The sequence below is a fragment of the Bombyx mori genome, chromosome 7, assembly GCF_030269925.1.
Source record: "Bombyx mori chromosome 7, ASM3026992v2".
NCBI lineage: Eukaryota > Metazoa > Arthropoda > Insecta > Lepidoptera > Bombycidae > Bombyx > Bombyx mori.
In genome coordinates this window covers 6005456-6022346 of record NC_085113.1, presented here as the reverse complement: position 1 = coordinate 6022346, position 16891 = coordinate 6005456, and the positions used below count along the sequence as shown (strand labels likewise).

Sequence of the window (16891 nt, the reverse complement as noted above, 5' to 3'; positions counted from 1 at the left end):
AACAAGTCATAGGGCTGATGATTATTTAATCACAGATAAAAAAATGGGTACGAAATATATTACTAAATGCGGAATGTACGCAACGTGACACACCTACCACCTACACACGTAACCATTTAAGACTTAAGACAACAATAAGATTGCAGACGTGTGGGATTTAGTTTCGTGCATTGAGCGAGCGTTCGTTAGCTGCTTGATTTTTCGAAATATTAATTCACTAAAATACGTTTAATTTAGCTAATAAGTATTGCTAAGGTACACTAATCTAGGCCCGTAACAGTGGCTACCACCGTTTTTTTTTTTTTTTATTGCTTTGATGGATGGACGAGCTCACAGCCCACCTGGTGTTGAGTGGTTACTGGAGCCCATAGACATCTACAGCGTAAATGCGCCACCCACCTCGAGATATAAGTTCTAAGGTCTCAGTATAGTTACAACGGCTACCCCACCCTTCGAACCGAAACGCATTACTGCTTCACGGCGGAAATAGGCGGGGTGGTGGTACCTACCCGTGCGGACTCACAAGAGGTCCTACCACCAGTGATTACGCAAATTAATATTTTGCGGGTTTGGTTTTTATTACACGATGTTATTCCTTCACCGTGGAAGTCAATCGTGAACATTTGTTAAGTACGTATTTCATTAGAAAAATTGGTACCCGCCTGCGGGATTCGAACACCGGTGCATCGCTACATACGAATGCACCGGACGTCTTATCCTTTAGGCCACGACGACGATAAACGCGTGCTACTTATTTCTGCCGAGAAGTATTCCGTGTGCTTAGTGCGAGTTTCTTAACGTTTTTGATAGCGTAAAAGTTAAGCCAATTTTGTATGCAGTTAGAACAGCGCTCCTATCGGCAAACGTAAGCAAACAATCCCACTCCATACAAATATGAGCTAACTTTTACGCTATCGAGAACGTTAAAAAACTCGCACTAAGCACACTGATCTCAAGGATAGAATAGTCGTGTCACTTCCAATACTATTGAAAATCTCGCCTCATATCTTAAAATTGACGCCAGAGCGCGAAGATTAAAATGTATTTTGTATCGCTTAGGCAGCGGATCGACTGTACCCCTGACATATCTAATGGCCAAGAGCGGTAACCACTCACGATCAAATGGGTCGTATGTTCATTTGCCTACAAGAGCAATAAAAAAAGATAAGAAAAAAAATGGCAGATTAAATCTGTGAAAATTGTTATAAAGTATTAAAAAAAAGAAAATCCAAAATAAATTGTTTTATTGAGCCCTCATTTACCACTCACAAATATGTCAACAAAATATACACATTAAATTTAATCTCAACAAAAGATTATGTCCGAGAAACATTTAGCTTAAAACACAGATATTTCAAACAAAACTTACATAACAAAAAGGTACATAGTATAAATATGGCATAGACATTACCTACTTTTACAAGTGATTGATTACATTAAAATATTATCAAATTATACACGAAAATTTTCTCAACAATATTATCTTTATAAATGCAACTACAATAAAGTTGCTACCTTCGATTTATGTACATAACATTCACCAATCAAGTTTACATACAACCTTTTTTATTTAGCACCACTTCAATTGTATATAATTCATAAACGAGTACCGTGAAACTGACAAGAGCAAGGGATACGCCGCCATTTTTGTTTTGCATTTACACTCAACCTCAAAAACAATTGATATAGACAAAACACGCTATAAACTAAGATAGTTTATTAATTAATAACACCAAAGTCCCTTATAAATTAAGGTTTTATTTAATTCCGTCCCCCATGGCTAATCTATGATTTTGTGTGTGTGCTTTATATTCATAAACGTTACAATGATGCTGCAAGTTGATAATCCAAAGTTTTTAAAGTAAAATATAACACACATGTTTTTTTCTTATTATACTTCAAAATTAATGCGAAATAGTGCGGCACTAGTGCAATTTAAGCTGCACTGAAACTAAGCTAATTGATTTCTCTTGTCTGTTTTTATTATATCGACAAGTGACAGATAATATATTTTAAACGATATTATTGTATGAACCAAATAGGAAACAATTAAATATAATATACAATTCCTACAACAAATGCACCAACCTACACTATTATAAAATTTATTTTCTTGTTTTTAATTAACAAATATGTTTATGATAAAACCATTTGCACTATAGATTAGTAATACACATAAGACCGATTTTAATTTACAAAATTATTACCTGTACATTTTCCACCAGTACGTAAGACATTAAGACTAAAGCAATGGGTGGGCTACGGTGAGTTCATGAACAAAGAAAACACATATAAACACAAGCGTCTTTAAAGTGCTTACAAAATTCGGTCATGACATTTGTTTTTTTTATCCGTTGACAGAGTAATATCGTAAGAATCGTCTTTTTGGTCTGGCATTCCGTGGTTCTAATTCGATTCCCGATCAATCAATATCCTTGTTAATATATGTATTTAGAATTCGCGAACTGGATGTACTTGTATTTTTGAATCACAGTATTTATGAGGCACCTTGTATATTAAGACCGAGGGAGGTGCATTAATTTGATTTCCCAATATTAAGGACAGCTATTTCCTTCCCACTTAAAATGTTTATCGACATATAAAGGCGTAAATTAAAAAAAAAATGTCTTGAAACAAACAATCATTATTACAGGAAGCTTATCTTGACTATTTGACTTATATTCTCGAAATTAGAAGCATAAGGTCGGTTCCAACATTCCCATACATCCTCCTCATAATACTGAGTGTAGCGTTAGCTTCTTTCTTCAATACTATAATTTCTATAGAGATATTCTCATATTTAAATCGCTTTCAAATATATAAGTACATCACAACTAATTAAAATTGAAAATGTGTTCTCAAATACTTTAATGTTTACAGATCTAATTTACACAGATGAGCGAGTTTTTTTTTTATAAATTAAATCCACAACAAATTTTCCTTTAACAAAAAACGTATCAACGGTCATCATGACTTCATCGCTCTCGTGATATAGGTATCTGGTGTATTCGACAGCAACACTGTGAACACCCATAGATGTAATCCAATCTGAAACATAACAAGAAAATTGAATTGAATTGTTTTTATTACAAACTAGCTGACCCGGCAGACTTCGTAGTGCCTCGATCGATAAATAATAGACCTAAACTTTTGTTTAAAATAAACTTAAAACAAACAAAAGGGATCCGTCCGACGGGGGACACATCAAAGGAAAAACAAAATTGTTTTTTTTATTTAATTCCGAATATTTTCATATTTATCTACCTTTCAAACCTTTTCTGGACTTCCACAAATAATTCAAGACCAAAATTATCTAAATCGGTTCAGCCGTTCTCGAGTTTTAGCGAGACTAACGAACAGCAATTCATTTTTATATATATAGATTAAAGATTAATAAGTAATAAGTACGTATTAGGTACTTATTCGACGATTCTCATGCTGTAGGTTTTTACGAGGCCAGTTATCTATTTCGAAGAGAATACTGTGTACTTAGGCAGTAAAATCTATTTATAATTAAGATGATATTTACTTATAAATTTTTAACATATTTTTTTCCTACTTATGCTGATAGCCTTGAGAGACTATTTCAGCGTAACCTTAACTAGTAGGTGAGCTCACGGGGCTCAAACCAGAGTGTTGCTAACACGAACCCTAGCAAGAGCAATGGTTCGCAGAATCTACCACCGGATCGGAAACGCGACCCACTGAGAAGATCCGGCGAGAAACTCAGTGGGCTGTGTCTATAGGTAAGCTTTAGTGGTTTTCAACTATAACTATATAAAGTTAAACTACTTTATATATATAAAAAAATACATTGCCCTATTTTTAGGTTGTTCTAAAATATTTTTTTTATTCCATCTTAACTAATAAATAAGTTTCTAGTAACGTTTGCATTTTAATTTAATGGTAAGCCGATATTAACACCCTGTATATGTAGACACGTAGAAGACGCACATTCGCGAGCAAACTTGTTTAAGGGTTAATATATCCCCTCTGCTCTAATAAAACTTAAAATTAACATAACAATCACCGACTCACTGGTGGTAGGACCTCTTGTGAGTGGGCACGAGTAGATACCACTACCCTGCCTATTTCTGCCGTGAAGCAGTAACGCGTTTCGGTTTGAAGGGTGGCGTAGCCGTTGTAACTATACTGAGACCTCAGAACTTATATCTCATTGGGGTGGCGGCATTTGCGTTGTAGATGTCTATGGGCTCCGGTAACCACTTAACACTAGGTGGGCTGTGAGCTCGTCCATCCAAGCAATAAAAATTAATAATAAAAAAAACTCACCATATACACCAGGATGAACAGCCTGAATATAGGATACCTCCGCATCAGGAGCCCGATCCTCATCGAGAGGGTGGCAACGCTGGAGTCGGACACGTAGTTCCTTGAACGAGCGCGACAGTCGTCTTGAAAGTGCACCACGCTATGAGTGTTGGTCGCGCGTTGCTTTGATAACTCAGCTTTGTATTTTGACTGAAAAAAAATAATTACAAGTTTACTGATTTGTGGTTTTATTTTTCCTACATATCGTCTTCTCGCATTAAAACTGTATAATCTCAAAACTTACTAATTTTACAGGAGAGCGTTTTAAAGGTTTAACATATGATATTTTTAATATTAATCATCTTTGCAATATTATTTTTTTAGTTTTTACCAGTTACATTATATTCTGTCTTTTAAACTAAGATAAAATTATGTATTAATTTTGTTAAGAGTAATCAAAATATAGGTAAACTAAAAAAAAAAAAAACTAAACTACGCTCTTTTGACAGTATTTATGAGAAAAATATTGATGATACCAAATGATTCCGCATATTAACTCAATTTCGAATATTTTTGGAAATTGTACACTTTTAATGCGAAAAGACGATATGCTGGTAACCAACCGAACGTATAGGTTACATATGAGTCGTCTATTATCAAAGGTGGCAATCTGTGCATTTGGACAAAAAAATGTTATTGATATGTCAATACAGATTGATTTGAATATAATCGTCTCCTTCAAAGAATACGGTTCAAAACCTGCATTAAATAAAGGTTAATACTTAACCTGTTATTTATCTAAGATGTCGTTCAGAAGAGTTTTGTGACTGCCAATGGAATACAAAGTCAATAATACGTTTTTCTGATTTACCAATAATTGTCCAAAAGTCACATTGCCGGCTTTGATAATAGTCGACTCATATACAAAAAGTAGCCTGAACTAGGGAATTTCGAACTAAGGATTTACTTATTTATTTATTTATTTACCTATCTAATTATATATCTATTTATTTATGTATTGTTAACATAGAAGTAGAAACACAATCATAATATGCATCTGTGCTTGAACTAGGTAGATTAAACCGTAAAAGTTGTTTTAATTAGTTTTTAAGTTACTAGTTCCAGTTGTTTTTAAGTTAATGACAGTTTTTTTTTCCTATCTATCCTTGTAACCTCGAGGGGTTATATCAGGTTCACCAAACGTGTAGACGAGCTCACAGGGCTCAGCCTGGAGAATTTGCTAACACTAGCCCTAACTAAGGTAGTGCTTCGGTGAATCTAGCACCGGATCCGAATCGCGACTAACTAAGAAAATCCGGCGAGAAACTCAGTGGCAGTTTTATTTAATTCATCTAATGTACTTAAATATACTCAATATAGGCTATATTCAATAAAGCGATCCTCTCAACAATATCAATTCTGACATATCCAATCAAAAGTCTACCAATTTTCTAGGAGGGTTAAGGCTCTAATGTAAGGGACATTGGTCGGCCTTGCAGTGTCTGCTCTGGTAAGATCTTGGAATATATAATGCGTTTCAAATAAGAATGTGCATGGACCTGCGCCATATTGTGACGTCATAGCTGTCAAATCGAAATAAATTGTAAAGTCAGTAAAAAAGGTAGGAATTTTTTAATATTAATTTTTAATCCAAATCTTCGAGTTTGCCGATTCCACTCATCCCACTGCTTGAGTAATCATCATCATGGTCGCCCCTCCATAGATTATAGGGCCCGACAGTTTTGCATTGATTTTTAAATAGGTGGGTTTTTTTATATAACCTGAATTCATTTTTAATTAATCTCGACCAATATTCAACAAATCAAGAAAATTATATAAGCGTGTATGGTTCATTAAAACATATTAATAGTCTTCATAATTAGGCAAAAAATTCACTAAGAAATAGATGATAATTTTTTTTGTGTTGCTGTCCATACTTTTTTATCCAACTTTGACAGATCAAGGTCATTGACGTTCACATTCTTATTTGAAACGCGCTATAAGCAGATGTTACGCCCGTCAGAGAACAATACAATCTCAATGTCACCCCAATCATTATAATAAAATCTAAATTTAAATTGTTTTGATAAAATACCTTATCGTTTATGCGTCATGGGTAACGAGAACACGGTGTTTCCCGAGCGCTATGACATGTCCTTCTTCAAACGAGGCTTGTGGAGAGTATTAAAAGGTAGGCAGCGGCTTGGCTCTGCCCCTGGCATTGCTGAAGTCCATGGGCGACGGTAACCACTCACCATCAGGTGGGCCGTATGCTCGTCTGCCTACAAGGGCAATAAAAAAAAAAAAAAAAAAAAAAAAAAAAAAAAAAAAAAAAAAAAAAAAAAAAAAAAAAAAAAAAAACACGTGCATGTACTCAGATTTCCACTATCAAGCATTCTTTCATACATTGAGAGCTTGGTAGTACTGTCAGTCAGTACGCACTAAACTAACGAAGCGGACAAATTCGTCTACTTTGATTTTTTGAAGTTATACTTCTTTAGGCGCGTTATGAAAAATTGATGAGAGTGAAATTTTACGATGCGCGCGCACCGTGACACAAAATTAACAGAAATGAAGTTGCCCACTAAATCGCTCATTACAATACGACCGACGTAACTTGCCGAGTCTGAATATAGCCGCAGGTGAACTTTCGCGCATGTACACTCGTAAAAAAAAGTGTTATTAGCATTCATTTTTTAACGTTAAATATTTATTATTAATTATTTAATATTTAAAAAAAAAGAAATAAATTTAATAAAAATAAGGTATAACTTCTTACGCGCGTACATAAGTACACGCATCCTTTTTTATATATATTTATTTTTAGAACAAAATAATTTTCATGCACTGTGTACAAATACCTAGCTTACCTCCAATTTATCTAATTGGATCCTAAGCGTGTTATTATCAGCCAATAACGAGTCAATTTTCCCTTGTTTTTGCACAAGAGACTGCGTTAGATAGTAAATTTTATCGTTGTCTATGGTATCCTGCGTGACGTCATAGTCGGCGACGTTGAGGGCGCTACTGTCGCTGGTGCGTACGGAGGTCGAGGATTCTCTCATCCTCGTTAGTTCGGCTTCTTTCTCCCTCAGAGAATCACTGAGGTTAGATATTGTTTGATTTGTTTCTTCTTGGAATGTTTTTAGTTCCTGCAAATAAAATTATATTTGAGAATTATTTCATAAAACTTTTTATTACTTAAACTTGTTCTTGACAAATCTAGACACGTCATCTCGGATCCTCCCGATCCACTAACGGTGCTTTTAGGTACTTCAAGCACCGGTCACCGTTCTCGTCGAACCCGTCGCTTGCGATGAAGGGCTCGACGAGTAAATTAACCCTCAGACACAGCCCACTGAGTTTCTCGCCGGATCTTCTCAGTGGGTCGCGTTTCCAATCCGGTGGTAGATTCTGCTCTGCACGGCTCTTGCTAGAGTTCGTGTTAGCACCTTCGTCAGGTTTGAGCCCCGTGAGCTCACCTACTAGTTACGCTGAAAATGGCCAGGGCATAAAGTAAAGTAAAGTACATTCTCATTTGTTTTTTTTATATTTTTTTACAATAAACAACTTTTTCTTTCTATCTTTCTTTTTATTTGTTGACCCTACCACCTGTCAATGCAGGTACATAGACGCCATTTTCGATTCGTTTCTTTATTGGCGCGGCTTATAACAATATGGTTTTTTTTTTATTGCCCTTGCAGGCAGACGAGCATACGGCCCACCTGATGGTGAGTGATTACCGTCGCCTATGGACTTCAACAATGCCAGGGGCAAAGCCAAGCCGCTGCCTACCTATTAAGTAAAATTACATTACATACGTTAGATAGAGCTGCAGATTGTGATTCTGCTCGATTCCTGGCGGCACGTTCTTCCTTCAGAGCGTCTCGCAGCGCGGCGACGACGCGCTCGGCGGCCACGTGGCGCGACTCCAGCTGTCCAACGAGCTGTTTCATTTCATCCAGCTCCGACCTCGCTTGGTCTAACACCACGGAGAGCTCATCACGCTCGTCTCTGGAATAAAAAAAGATGCGTAAAGTTGCCAATAACAATATCGTCGCTGTCAAGTGTCAAACTAAAATCTGCTATGTGCAAAAACTCTATTTTAAATTAACGAGTAAAAAAACATTTTCGTATAAAATTTTATATGAAATTGAATTTTTAATAACTATATATATGTATTTTTTTTATTGCTTAGTAAGGTGGGCGAGCTCACAGCCCACCTGGTGTTAAGTGGTTACTGGAGCCCATAGACATCTACAACGTAAATGCCGCCACCCACCTTGAGATATGAGTTCTAAGATCTCAAGTATAGTTACAACAGCTGCGCCGCCCTTCAAACCGAAATTTCAAATTCAAATTCAAATTCAAAATCATTTATTTCAACTTGGATGTCATCAAAAACACACTTGTTGAATGTCAAAATGTAAAAGAAAATGTTAACTCTACCACCGGTTCCAAAAAAGCCACAGTCCTGAGAAGAACCGGCGAAACAAACTCAGCGGGCTTTTTTATGTATTTTCTCAACTATTTTCTTCTTTTTTTTTTTTTTAAACATGATAACATATTTACAGTATACAAAAAGACAAGTCAAAAAAATACAATTCAAATAAATAATAATAATAATGAAAAATGAAAAGGCCAGGAGCGAACGCCTCATTCCCACGTAGTGCCATCTAGTAAAAAATCCTTAACTTTATAATAGGCCTTGTTGCACAAACGTTCCTTGACAGTTTTCTTAAATCTATGAACAGGTAGTAGTTGAACGTTTTGTGGGATCTTGTTGAAAAGTTGTACACCCAGCCCCCTGAAAGAGTTGCTTATTTTCTTAATTCGAGCCGCCGGTAACGCAAGCCTATGTTTGTTCCTAGTGTTCACATTATGCAAATCGCAGACTCTGGGGAATTCTACAATGTTTTTACGCACGTACAATAAATTTTCAAAAATGTATTGGGACGCTAAAGTTAGAATTTTGATTTCCTTAAACTTGTCCCTCAAGGATTCCCTCGGGTGCATATTATAAATAGCACGAATAGCCCTCTTCTGCAGGATGAAAATCGTTTCGACATCGGCAGCATTGCCCCACAGCAAAATGCCATAGGACATAACACTATGAAAATAACTGAAATAAACTAGACGTGCCGTATCTTCATCAGTATACGTTCGTATTTTTTTTACCGCAAACGCTGCAGAACTAAGTCTATTCGCTAACTTGCATATGTGAGGACCCCACTGCAGCCTGGAATCAACTGTTATACCAAGAAAAACTGTCGAATCAACAAGCTCCAGTGTCTCTCCACTTACAATGATATTAGTGTCTACTTGTCTAACATTGGGTGTGGTAAATTTTATACATTTTGTTTTTTTGTTATTTAATAACAGATTATTAACACTAAACCAATGTACCACGCGCGAGATAGCATCATTCACATCGTCATAATCTTCCAATTGTCGTTTAATTTTAAACAATAAGGATGTATCATCAGCGAATAATACGACCTCGTGACGGGTTTCAATAAACTTTGGTAAATCATTGATATACACAAGAAATAAGAAGGGACCCAATATGGAACCCTGAGGAACACCCATATTAAGTAAGACACCGGAAGATCTCTTTCCTTTAACGTCTACCTTTTGGATTCTTCCGGATAAATAAGATTTAATAAGTTCTAATGAAACGCCCCTAATACCATAATGGTGTAATTTCCTCAACAATGTATTATGCTCAACACAATCAAAAGCTTTAGATAAGTCGCAGAATACCCCAAGGGCATTATGCGATTCCTCCCAAGCCTGAAAAATATTTTTAATAAGATCTACACCTGCATCAATAGTCGAACGACCTCTAGTGAATCCATATTGTTTGTTATGAAGCAGGTTATTGGAATAGAAATGGTTCAAAAGCTGTTCCAAAATAATTTTTTCAAAAATTTTACTCAATGTAGGTAGTACTGAAATGGGTCTAAAGTTAGTGGGGTCAAAAGTACTACCAGATTTAAACAGAGGTATTATTTTACTATATTTCATTAGATCAGGAAACACACCATTATAAATACAGTCATTAAATATTGTAGCAAGGTAAGGTGCGATTATATCAATAATGGATTTTATAACCTTAATTGATATTCCCCATAAATCACCAGTTTTTTTAATATTAATGGTCTTGAAATTATCAATTATGTCCTTTATAGCAATATTTGTGAACTTAAAGTTAACACTGCATTCATCAACATGATCTTGCAGTAATGATTCGGCGACGGTAGGAGATGAAATTAAAGATTTTGTAGTAGAAGCTGGGATATCAGCAAAGTAGCGCTCAAAAGCACTGTTACTGCTAAACGCGTTACTGCTTCACGGCAGAAATAGGCGAGGTGGTGGTGGTACCTACCCGTGCGGATTCACAACCAGAATCAGAACCAGAAGAATTTTTAAACCAGAATCAAATGAAAGCTATAGATAAATATTAAAGCTATAGACACATAACAGTTTTTTTAAATATCTGATAATCAATTTATGAGCTTTCATGGCATTCTTTTTTTAAGTACATAGGTATATGTTTAATAAAGTTATCATTACAAAAACCACTTTTTTTAAATAGAGTATTTGTAAAACTCAAATCCGTATACAGGGTGTAATAGTTTGGTATTTAAGGCAGACCTAGTGATTTCAGATATATGATAACCTTAAAAAAACGGGTTTATTTATTTTGCATGACCGCTTATATACTTCAGGTAAGCACGTAAACAAACGTGTTTTTAATACATCTTTTTTTCATTGCATAGGTGGGTGAACATGGTCCACCTGGTGTTAAATGATGGAATACTCAATTATATATAGGATGTCCCGAAAGTCAACATCGAGCAGGCACGAGACGACGGGCTAAGTAGTAGTTCAGGCAAAATATAAACCAATATCCATTTCACTCGGCTAAGTGATAGTATGTATATTTATGACAATGTAGATCTACAATCTACACCCTATACCTCACATATTTAGACATTGTGATCGTAAATAACATAATTTTTCAAAGATATTTTTGATTAATAAGATTCTACGCTATGTAATAGAAACTTTTCTTATGGATGGATGGATATGGAATGGATTCCTTTTTTTTTAATCTTTTGTTTTTTTTTATGTCGTTACATTATTTTCGATTTATGTTTCGAACACATCACAGTTTTTTGTGGTTCACTGACGACTATATGAATGTTACAATTTTTATTGTCTATAAGACAATGAAAAACTCAAAATTAAACCATAAAAGGCGTTTTATTCTGTCCGAGACTTGCGAAATCTGAGGAAAATTTGTTCCATTGACTTTAAATTTTGTAATAAGTACTTATCAAGGAACGATAACAATTTAAAATTTTAATACTTTAATCAAGTCCTTGCGAGAATCGCCAGGTTAAAAAACATTACTAAAACGCATTTTTAAGGTTTTAAACTACAACTCAAACATCAGACTCACCTCACACTTTCTAACTGCTCAATCAAAAATTTACTTTCTTCGTTTATATTCAGTCCGTTTTGTAATGATTTAATCTCATCATCTTTGGCGTGTAACATACTTTTCACTCTTACTTTATATGTCTCCCAATCTTTTTCCAATCTGTGGCATTCAGCATTCGACTTGCCTAAATTGTATTGTAATTCAGTTATGGTTGATTGTGCATGCCGTAACTCGGATTCTAATTTTAAATGGGTCGTTTCTTTTTCATTCGTTTTTTCTGTAAGCTCTTTTATCCTGAAAAATTACATAGAAAATAAAAGGGAATTTAAAAAAGTGTTTTGTCTTTGCCAATTTATATGTGCATTTATTGAATAGTATGAAAATATCTATCCCACTCAAGATAAGGTTGGCCACTACACGTGAAGCATTTAAGACAAGGGTTCAAGAACTGTTTCTCAGAGAGTTAGCAGAGTCAACTAATTGATATTTATTTATATATATTTATATTAGTATATATTGATATATATGTATTTATTTAAGTATGAGTATTTGTGTCTATAAATGTTATGTATGTTATATATATGTTTAAGTACCTAATATTCATCTCTGCATCCCCCTAAGGTAGACTGTCAGAGAATGCCCATGGCATTAAGTCCACCTATAAACTGTCAAGTATATAAAGTTATAAAGAAATATCTATAGAATCTGAAAACCACTTAGCACCAGGTCAGTCATGAACTTGCCTATGAATTATAAAATGAAAACAAACATTTTCCCCTGAATATAAACTTTTACTTCTATACCAAATTTGATAATTGATTCAAACCTATCTTCTAATTCAGTATTTTGATCCTTTTGCGCACACAGCTCATTTTCCAAAATCCGAATCCTCTCTTTATGATTAACAACTTCAATGTTCACCAAATCATCCACTTTTCGCTTTATCTGTTCCAGTTGAGCTCTCAATGAATCTTTTTCAGAACTAACATCATTATTTTCTTGCTTAGCCAATTTAATTTCAGTTTGTATACTATTGAATTCTGTAAATTAAGACAGGTTTTAATTTACGAGTATATGGATAAGAACGACATATGGCATATGTCACCAGAATTAATAAATTTCACAACCAGTCTTCAAAACTATAACATATCACTTAATTATGCTATTCTACAAACAATAATTAGTAATACTGTATATCAATTTATAAAAGAATATTGAGAAATAAGCATATTTATTTCACAAACAAATCAATTTCATAAATTTATTATAAATTAAAGTTACAGAATTCACCAATTTAAGACTTGTAAGTCTCTATAATTCAAATAATTGACTACAAAGCATACATACACAATTTCCAATCAATGCAAAAAAAAATTAATTATTCCACACTTTGTAGAACATAAAACAATTAATATGAAGCTGTTTAAATTGAAATACCTGCATGACCATTAGCTACTTTCTCTACTTTATTACCATCCTGTGTTTTGCGGAGTTTCTCAAGCAAATCTGCGACTTCTCTATTCAACACATTGAGTTCATTTTTCAACATCACATTTTCAACTTCCAAATTTTGCATTCTGTACGTCCATTCTTCATCACTTACTATTTCTAGGTCAACTGGCAAACTATGTCCTGAGGACAATGTTTTAATTGGGTTTATAGTTTATCAAAAGGAAATAATGATAATATTGCAGGTATACTATCTTGATTTAGCTCAATACTAAATGAATACATTATATGCATTGTGTACATATAGTAAGAAGCAGAGACCATGACTTCTTCATGACTTTTCAACCAAATTCTTTAAGTCATTAATGTTTCATTTATTGTGAAGGCCTATTATGTATTTTTCTAACACGTATGGAGCTTATGACTTATGCTGATTTAAAAAATATTAAACAGCAAATATGAAACAGTTAATCAATATTTTTAAACACTAAGAAACAAGAAAATAATACTTTGTCTAATTAACATGGACAAATGCTATTAATTCTAGTCTTGATGGGATTAATAAAGTAGCTTCCTATATCAATTTTTGCCTGATTTTAATGCACAACCATTCTTAAGCAAAACACTGCTGGTTCAATTTAGACCACCAGTCTACCAAGCAATATCACCCACTCTGTGGAAGATCATCCATTGTTTACTGGTGGTAGAACTTCTTGTGTCCGCAAGTGTAGGTACCACCACCCTGCCTATTTCTGCCAAGAAGCAGTAATGCATTTTGGTTTGAAGGTCAGGGCAGCCATTGTACCATTAAAAGTGTGAGACCTTAGAACTCATGTTTCAAGGTGGGTGGCAGCATTTACATTGTAGATGTCTATGGGCTCCTGTAATCACTTAGCACCAGGTGGACCGTGAGCTCGTCCACCAACCTAACCTATAAAAAAATTAAAAATAAGAAAAAAATTTTATTTATTTATTTTATTGTCACCAGCATCTCCAACTATTTTTAATTGCAGAAACTTGCAACCAACGTTAACAAATTTAAAATACTTACTTCTTTGCCTCAAACCAAAATGGTCAGTATTGCTACCTTTAGTATCACAGACTAATGTATCAGGACAGTTGTCCAAGGTATACTGGTTAGATTTTTTTAAGGGTTTCTTCGTTTTTACAACTCCATTTCTTACTGGCTCTTGATTGCCTTTTACAGGAGATTTATTCAAATTCTGTATAGGAGAAATCTTTCGAGCAGGAGTGTAATTTGAACGTGGCTCGGGAACGGGTGAAATTTTCTTTAAATTTCGTGGTATTGGCCTTTTTCTTTGGTTCCAGGAAGGGTCTGGATGTAAGATAAAATCGGAGTTTTCTTGTTTACGTGCCTTCACAACATTGTGATTGCGTAGGGCTGCTCCTGTTTGCTCGTCTAAATTATTAAGAAGTGTCTCAGCTTTTCCAGCTAAGTCCGCAAACCAAGCCATTTTAATTTATTTTTTGAAAGCCTGAAAATTTTTCTGCACAGTAAATTATTAATAATCTTAATTCGAAGCGATGATTACATAATTATTATATTTTTAATTACAAAACAGAGACTGATCGAGATTTATGTACCCAAATTTTGCGCAGTTTTACACGTCTCGTTTTTAGTGATAATTTATGAAGAACATAAACAGTCATGACGATCACAACTGTAGTGTGTTTAATAAGTAAATTTTGTATTGTTTATAAAATCCATAATACTGTTTAAGTAAGCTGTGTTAAAATTAAATTTTATCAGAAAACAATTTAGAGCATTATTTAGACACGTAAAACTTAATGTCAATTTGATCTTTTCGTTTTTTCGCACATGAGAGCAAAGGTAACTTGCCCAATCGCATCAATTGCAACACGCATCAATTGCATGTGAATACTAGCTTTTGCCCGCGACTTCGTTAGCGTGGAGTAGTTACTTTGGCATAACGCTAAATTATACCCACCTCTTCATTTAAGTAGAAAGTGAAAATATTTTTGAATAATAGAAAATGTTAAAGAGCTATTTAAAGTACCAAAATCACGCTTTTTAACCGACTTCAAACGAGGAAGTTATCAATTCGACCATAATTTTTTATCTATGTATGTTCACCGATTTCTCGAGAATGCTTGAACCAATTCTGATAATTCTTTTTTCTTTTTTTGTTCGAAAGGGTATACTTCCCGAATGGTCCTGTATTCATCAAGATTTAATGATAGGATCCTGGAAAAATCTAGAAAAATCTATAATTGTCAAAGCCTATCTTGAAGTGATTTGGGTGTTTCAATGTTGTAATGAATAACATATTTGTTTGGATAGGGATTAATATAATCTTTATAAAAACACCTTCACAAATAATGCTTTATTTTAGAAGAAACTTGATTAGCATAAAAAACGTAATAGTGAGCCAACCTTTAAATATACACATATGCTGTTACGGAATTTTTTTTTAACTTTTAAAAGAGAACACTTTTGTCATACATTATTTTAGCGTAACTTTAACCATTTCCGCAGCGCATGCAGCAGAACCTCTCAAAAGGGAAAATACCACGATTTAGAAGCATTCTTTATTGCTGCTCCGCTTGCATTGGTCTTAGCGTGATGTTATATAGCCTATAGCCTTCCTCGATTAATGAGCTATCTGACACGGGTTTTTTTTTTTTTTTTTTTTGTTGCTTAGATGTGTGGACGAGCTCACAGCCCACCTGGTGTTAAGTGGTTACTGGAGCCCATAGACATCTACAACGTAAATGCGCCACACACCTTGAGATATAGTTCTAAGGTCTCAGTATAGTCACAACGGCTGCCCCACCCTTTAAACCGAAACGCATTACTGCTTCACGGCAGAAATAGGCGGGGCGGTGGTTACTTACCCGTGCGGACTCACAAGAGGTCCTACCACCAGTAATTACGCAAATTATAATTTTGCGGGTTTGATTTTTATTGCACGATGTTATTCCTTCACCGTGGAAGTCAATCGTGAACATTTGTTGAGTACGTATTTCATTAGAAAAATTTGTACCCGCCAGCGAGATTCGAACACCAGTGCATCGCTCGATACGAATGCACTGGACGTCTTATCCTTTAGGCCACGACGACTTCATAAAAAATTTCTCGCCGGATCTTCTCAGTGGGTCGCGTTTCCGATCCGGTGGTAGATTCTGCGATGCACGGCTCTTGCTAGGGTTCGTGTTAGCAACGTCGTCAGGTTTGAGCCCCGTAAGCTCATCTGCTAGTTAAGGTTACGCCGATATAGCCTCTCAAGGCTCTCAGCTTAGGTAGGAAAAAAAAGATCGATTTATTCGACACTCGTAACTATTTGATAAGATTATAAGGATAAATTCTAAGACGGAAGTTAAAATATTATTTTACGCTGCTCTGTTAAGTTTGTTACCGAAAATACCATTGTTCAAACATTTTATCAGGTATGTTTAGGTACAGTGCATGGATAATACACTGAATATTTAATATTTACATTATTTTATTTAAGACGGGTTAATTTTTATATAACTTACTTTCTCTCTGTTTAAAAAACCTGAAAAGTTCTAAGAAGATAATATTATTTTAATGGTTACATTACTTCCTTGAGACTGTGTGGGCTACGTTCCCTTTACCTGTCGAACTGAACAAAATAAACGAAAATATTTATTTTTTTTAAGAGATTTTATGACCTGGTAACTAAGACCTTTAAGTCATGTCTTATTTTACTTTATTTT

At 34.7% G+C, this 16891-nt stretch overlaps 1 protein-coding gene across 6 annotated transcripts; it reads right to left on the bottom strand.

Moving 5' to 3' along the window:
- Positions 1-1227: 1227 nt before the first annotated feature.
- On the bottom strand, positions 1228-15064 carry LOC101739426 (golgin subfamily A member 5). 6 transcript variants are annotated; one of them, XM_021351405.3, is made up of 9 exons: positions 14777-15064; positions 14223-14667; positions 13160-13354; positions 12549-12762; positions 11741-12016; positions 8094-8286; positions 7143-7424; positions 4294-4482; positions 1228-3048 (listed from the first exon to the last, which is right to left on the bottom strand). In XM_021351405.3, the coding sequence occupies exons 2-9, from the start codon at positions 14644-14646 to the stop codon at positions 2968-2970; spliced, it is 1854 nt and encodes a 617-aa protein (XP_021207080.1). In that variant the 5' UTR covers positions 14647-14667; positions 14777-15064; the 3' UTR covers positions 1228-2967. The 6 variants fall into 6 exon arrangements, with proteins under 6 accessions (XP_021207080.1, XP_037867966.1, XP_021207082.1 ...); XM_038012038.2 differs by having other exon boundaries at positions 14223-14679; positions 14777-15049; XM_021351407.3 differs by having other exon boundaries at positions 13196-13354; positions 14777-15032.
- Between the last annotated feature and the right edge of the window lie 1827 nt (positions 15065-16891).

Bases quoted from the DNA above. Each gene is read 5' to 3' on its own strand.
- LOC101739426 (XM_021351405.3), bottom strand. From the start codon at position 14,646: ATGGCTTGGTTTGCGGACTTAGCTGGAAAAGCTGAGACACTTCTTAAT. The intron at 12,763-13,159 runs GTATTTCAATTT...CTTAATTTACAG, and splicing joins AGTAGCTAATGGTCATGCAG to AATTCAATAGTATACAAACT. The intron at 12,017-12,548 runs GTTTGAATCAAT...GTAATTTTTCAG, and splicing joins AATACTGAATTAGAAGATAG to GATAAAAGAGCTTACAGAAA.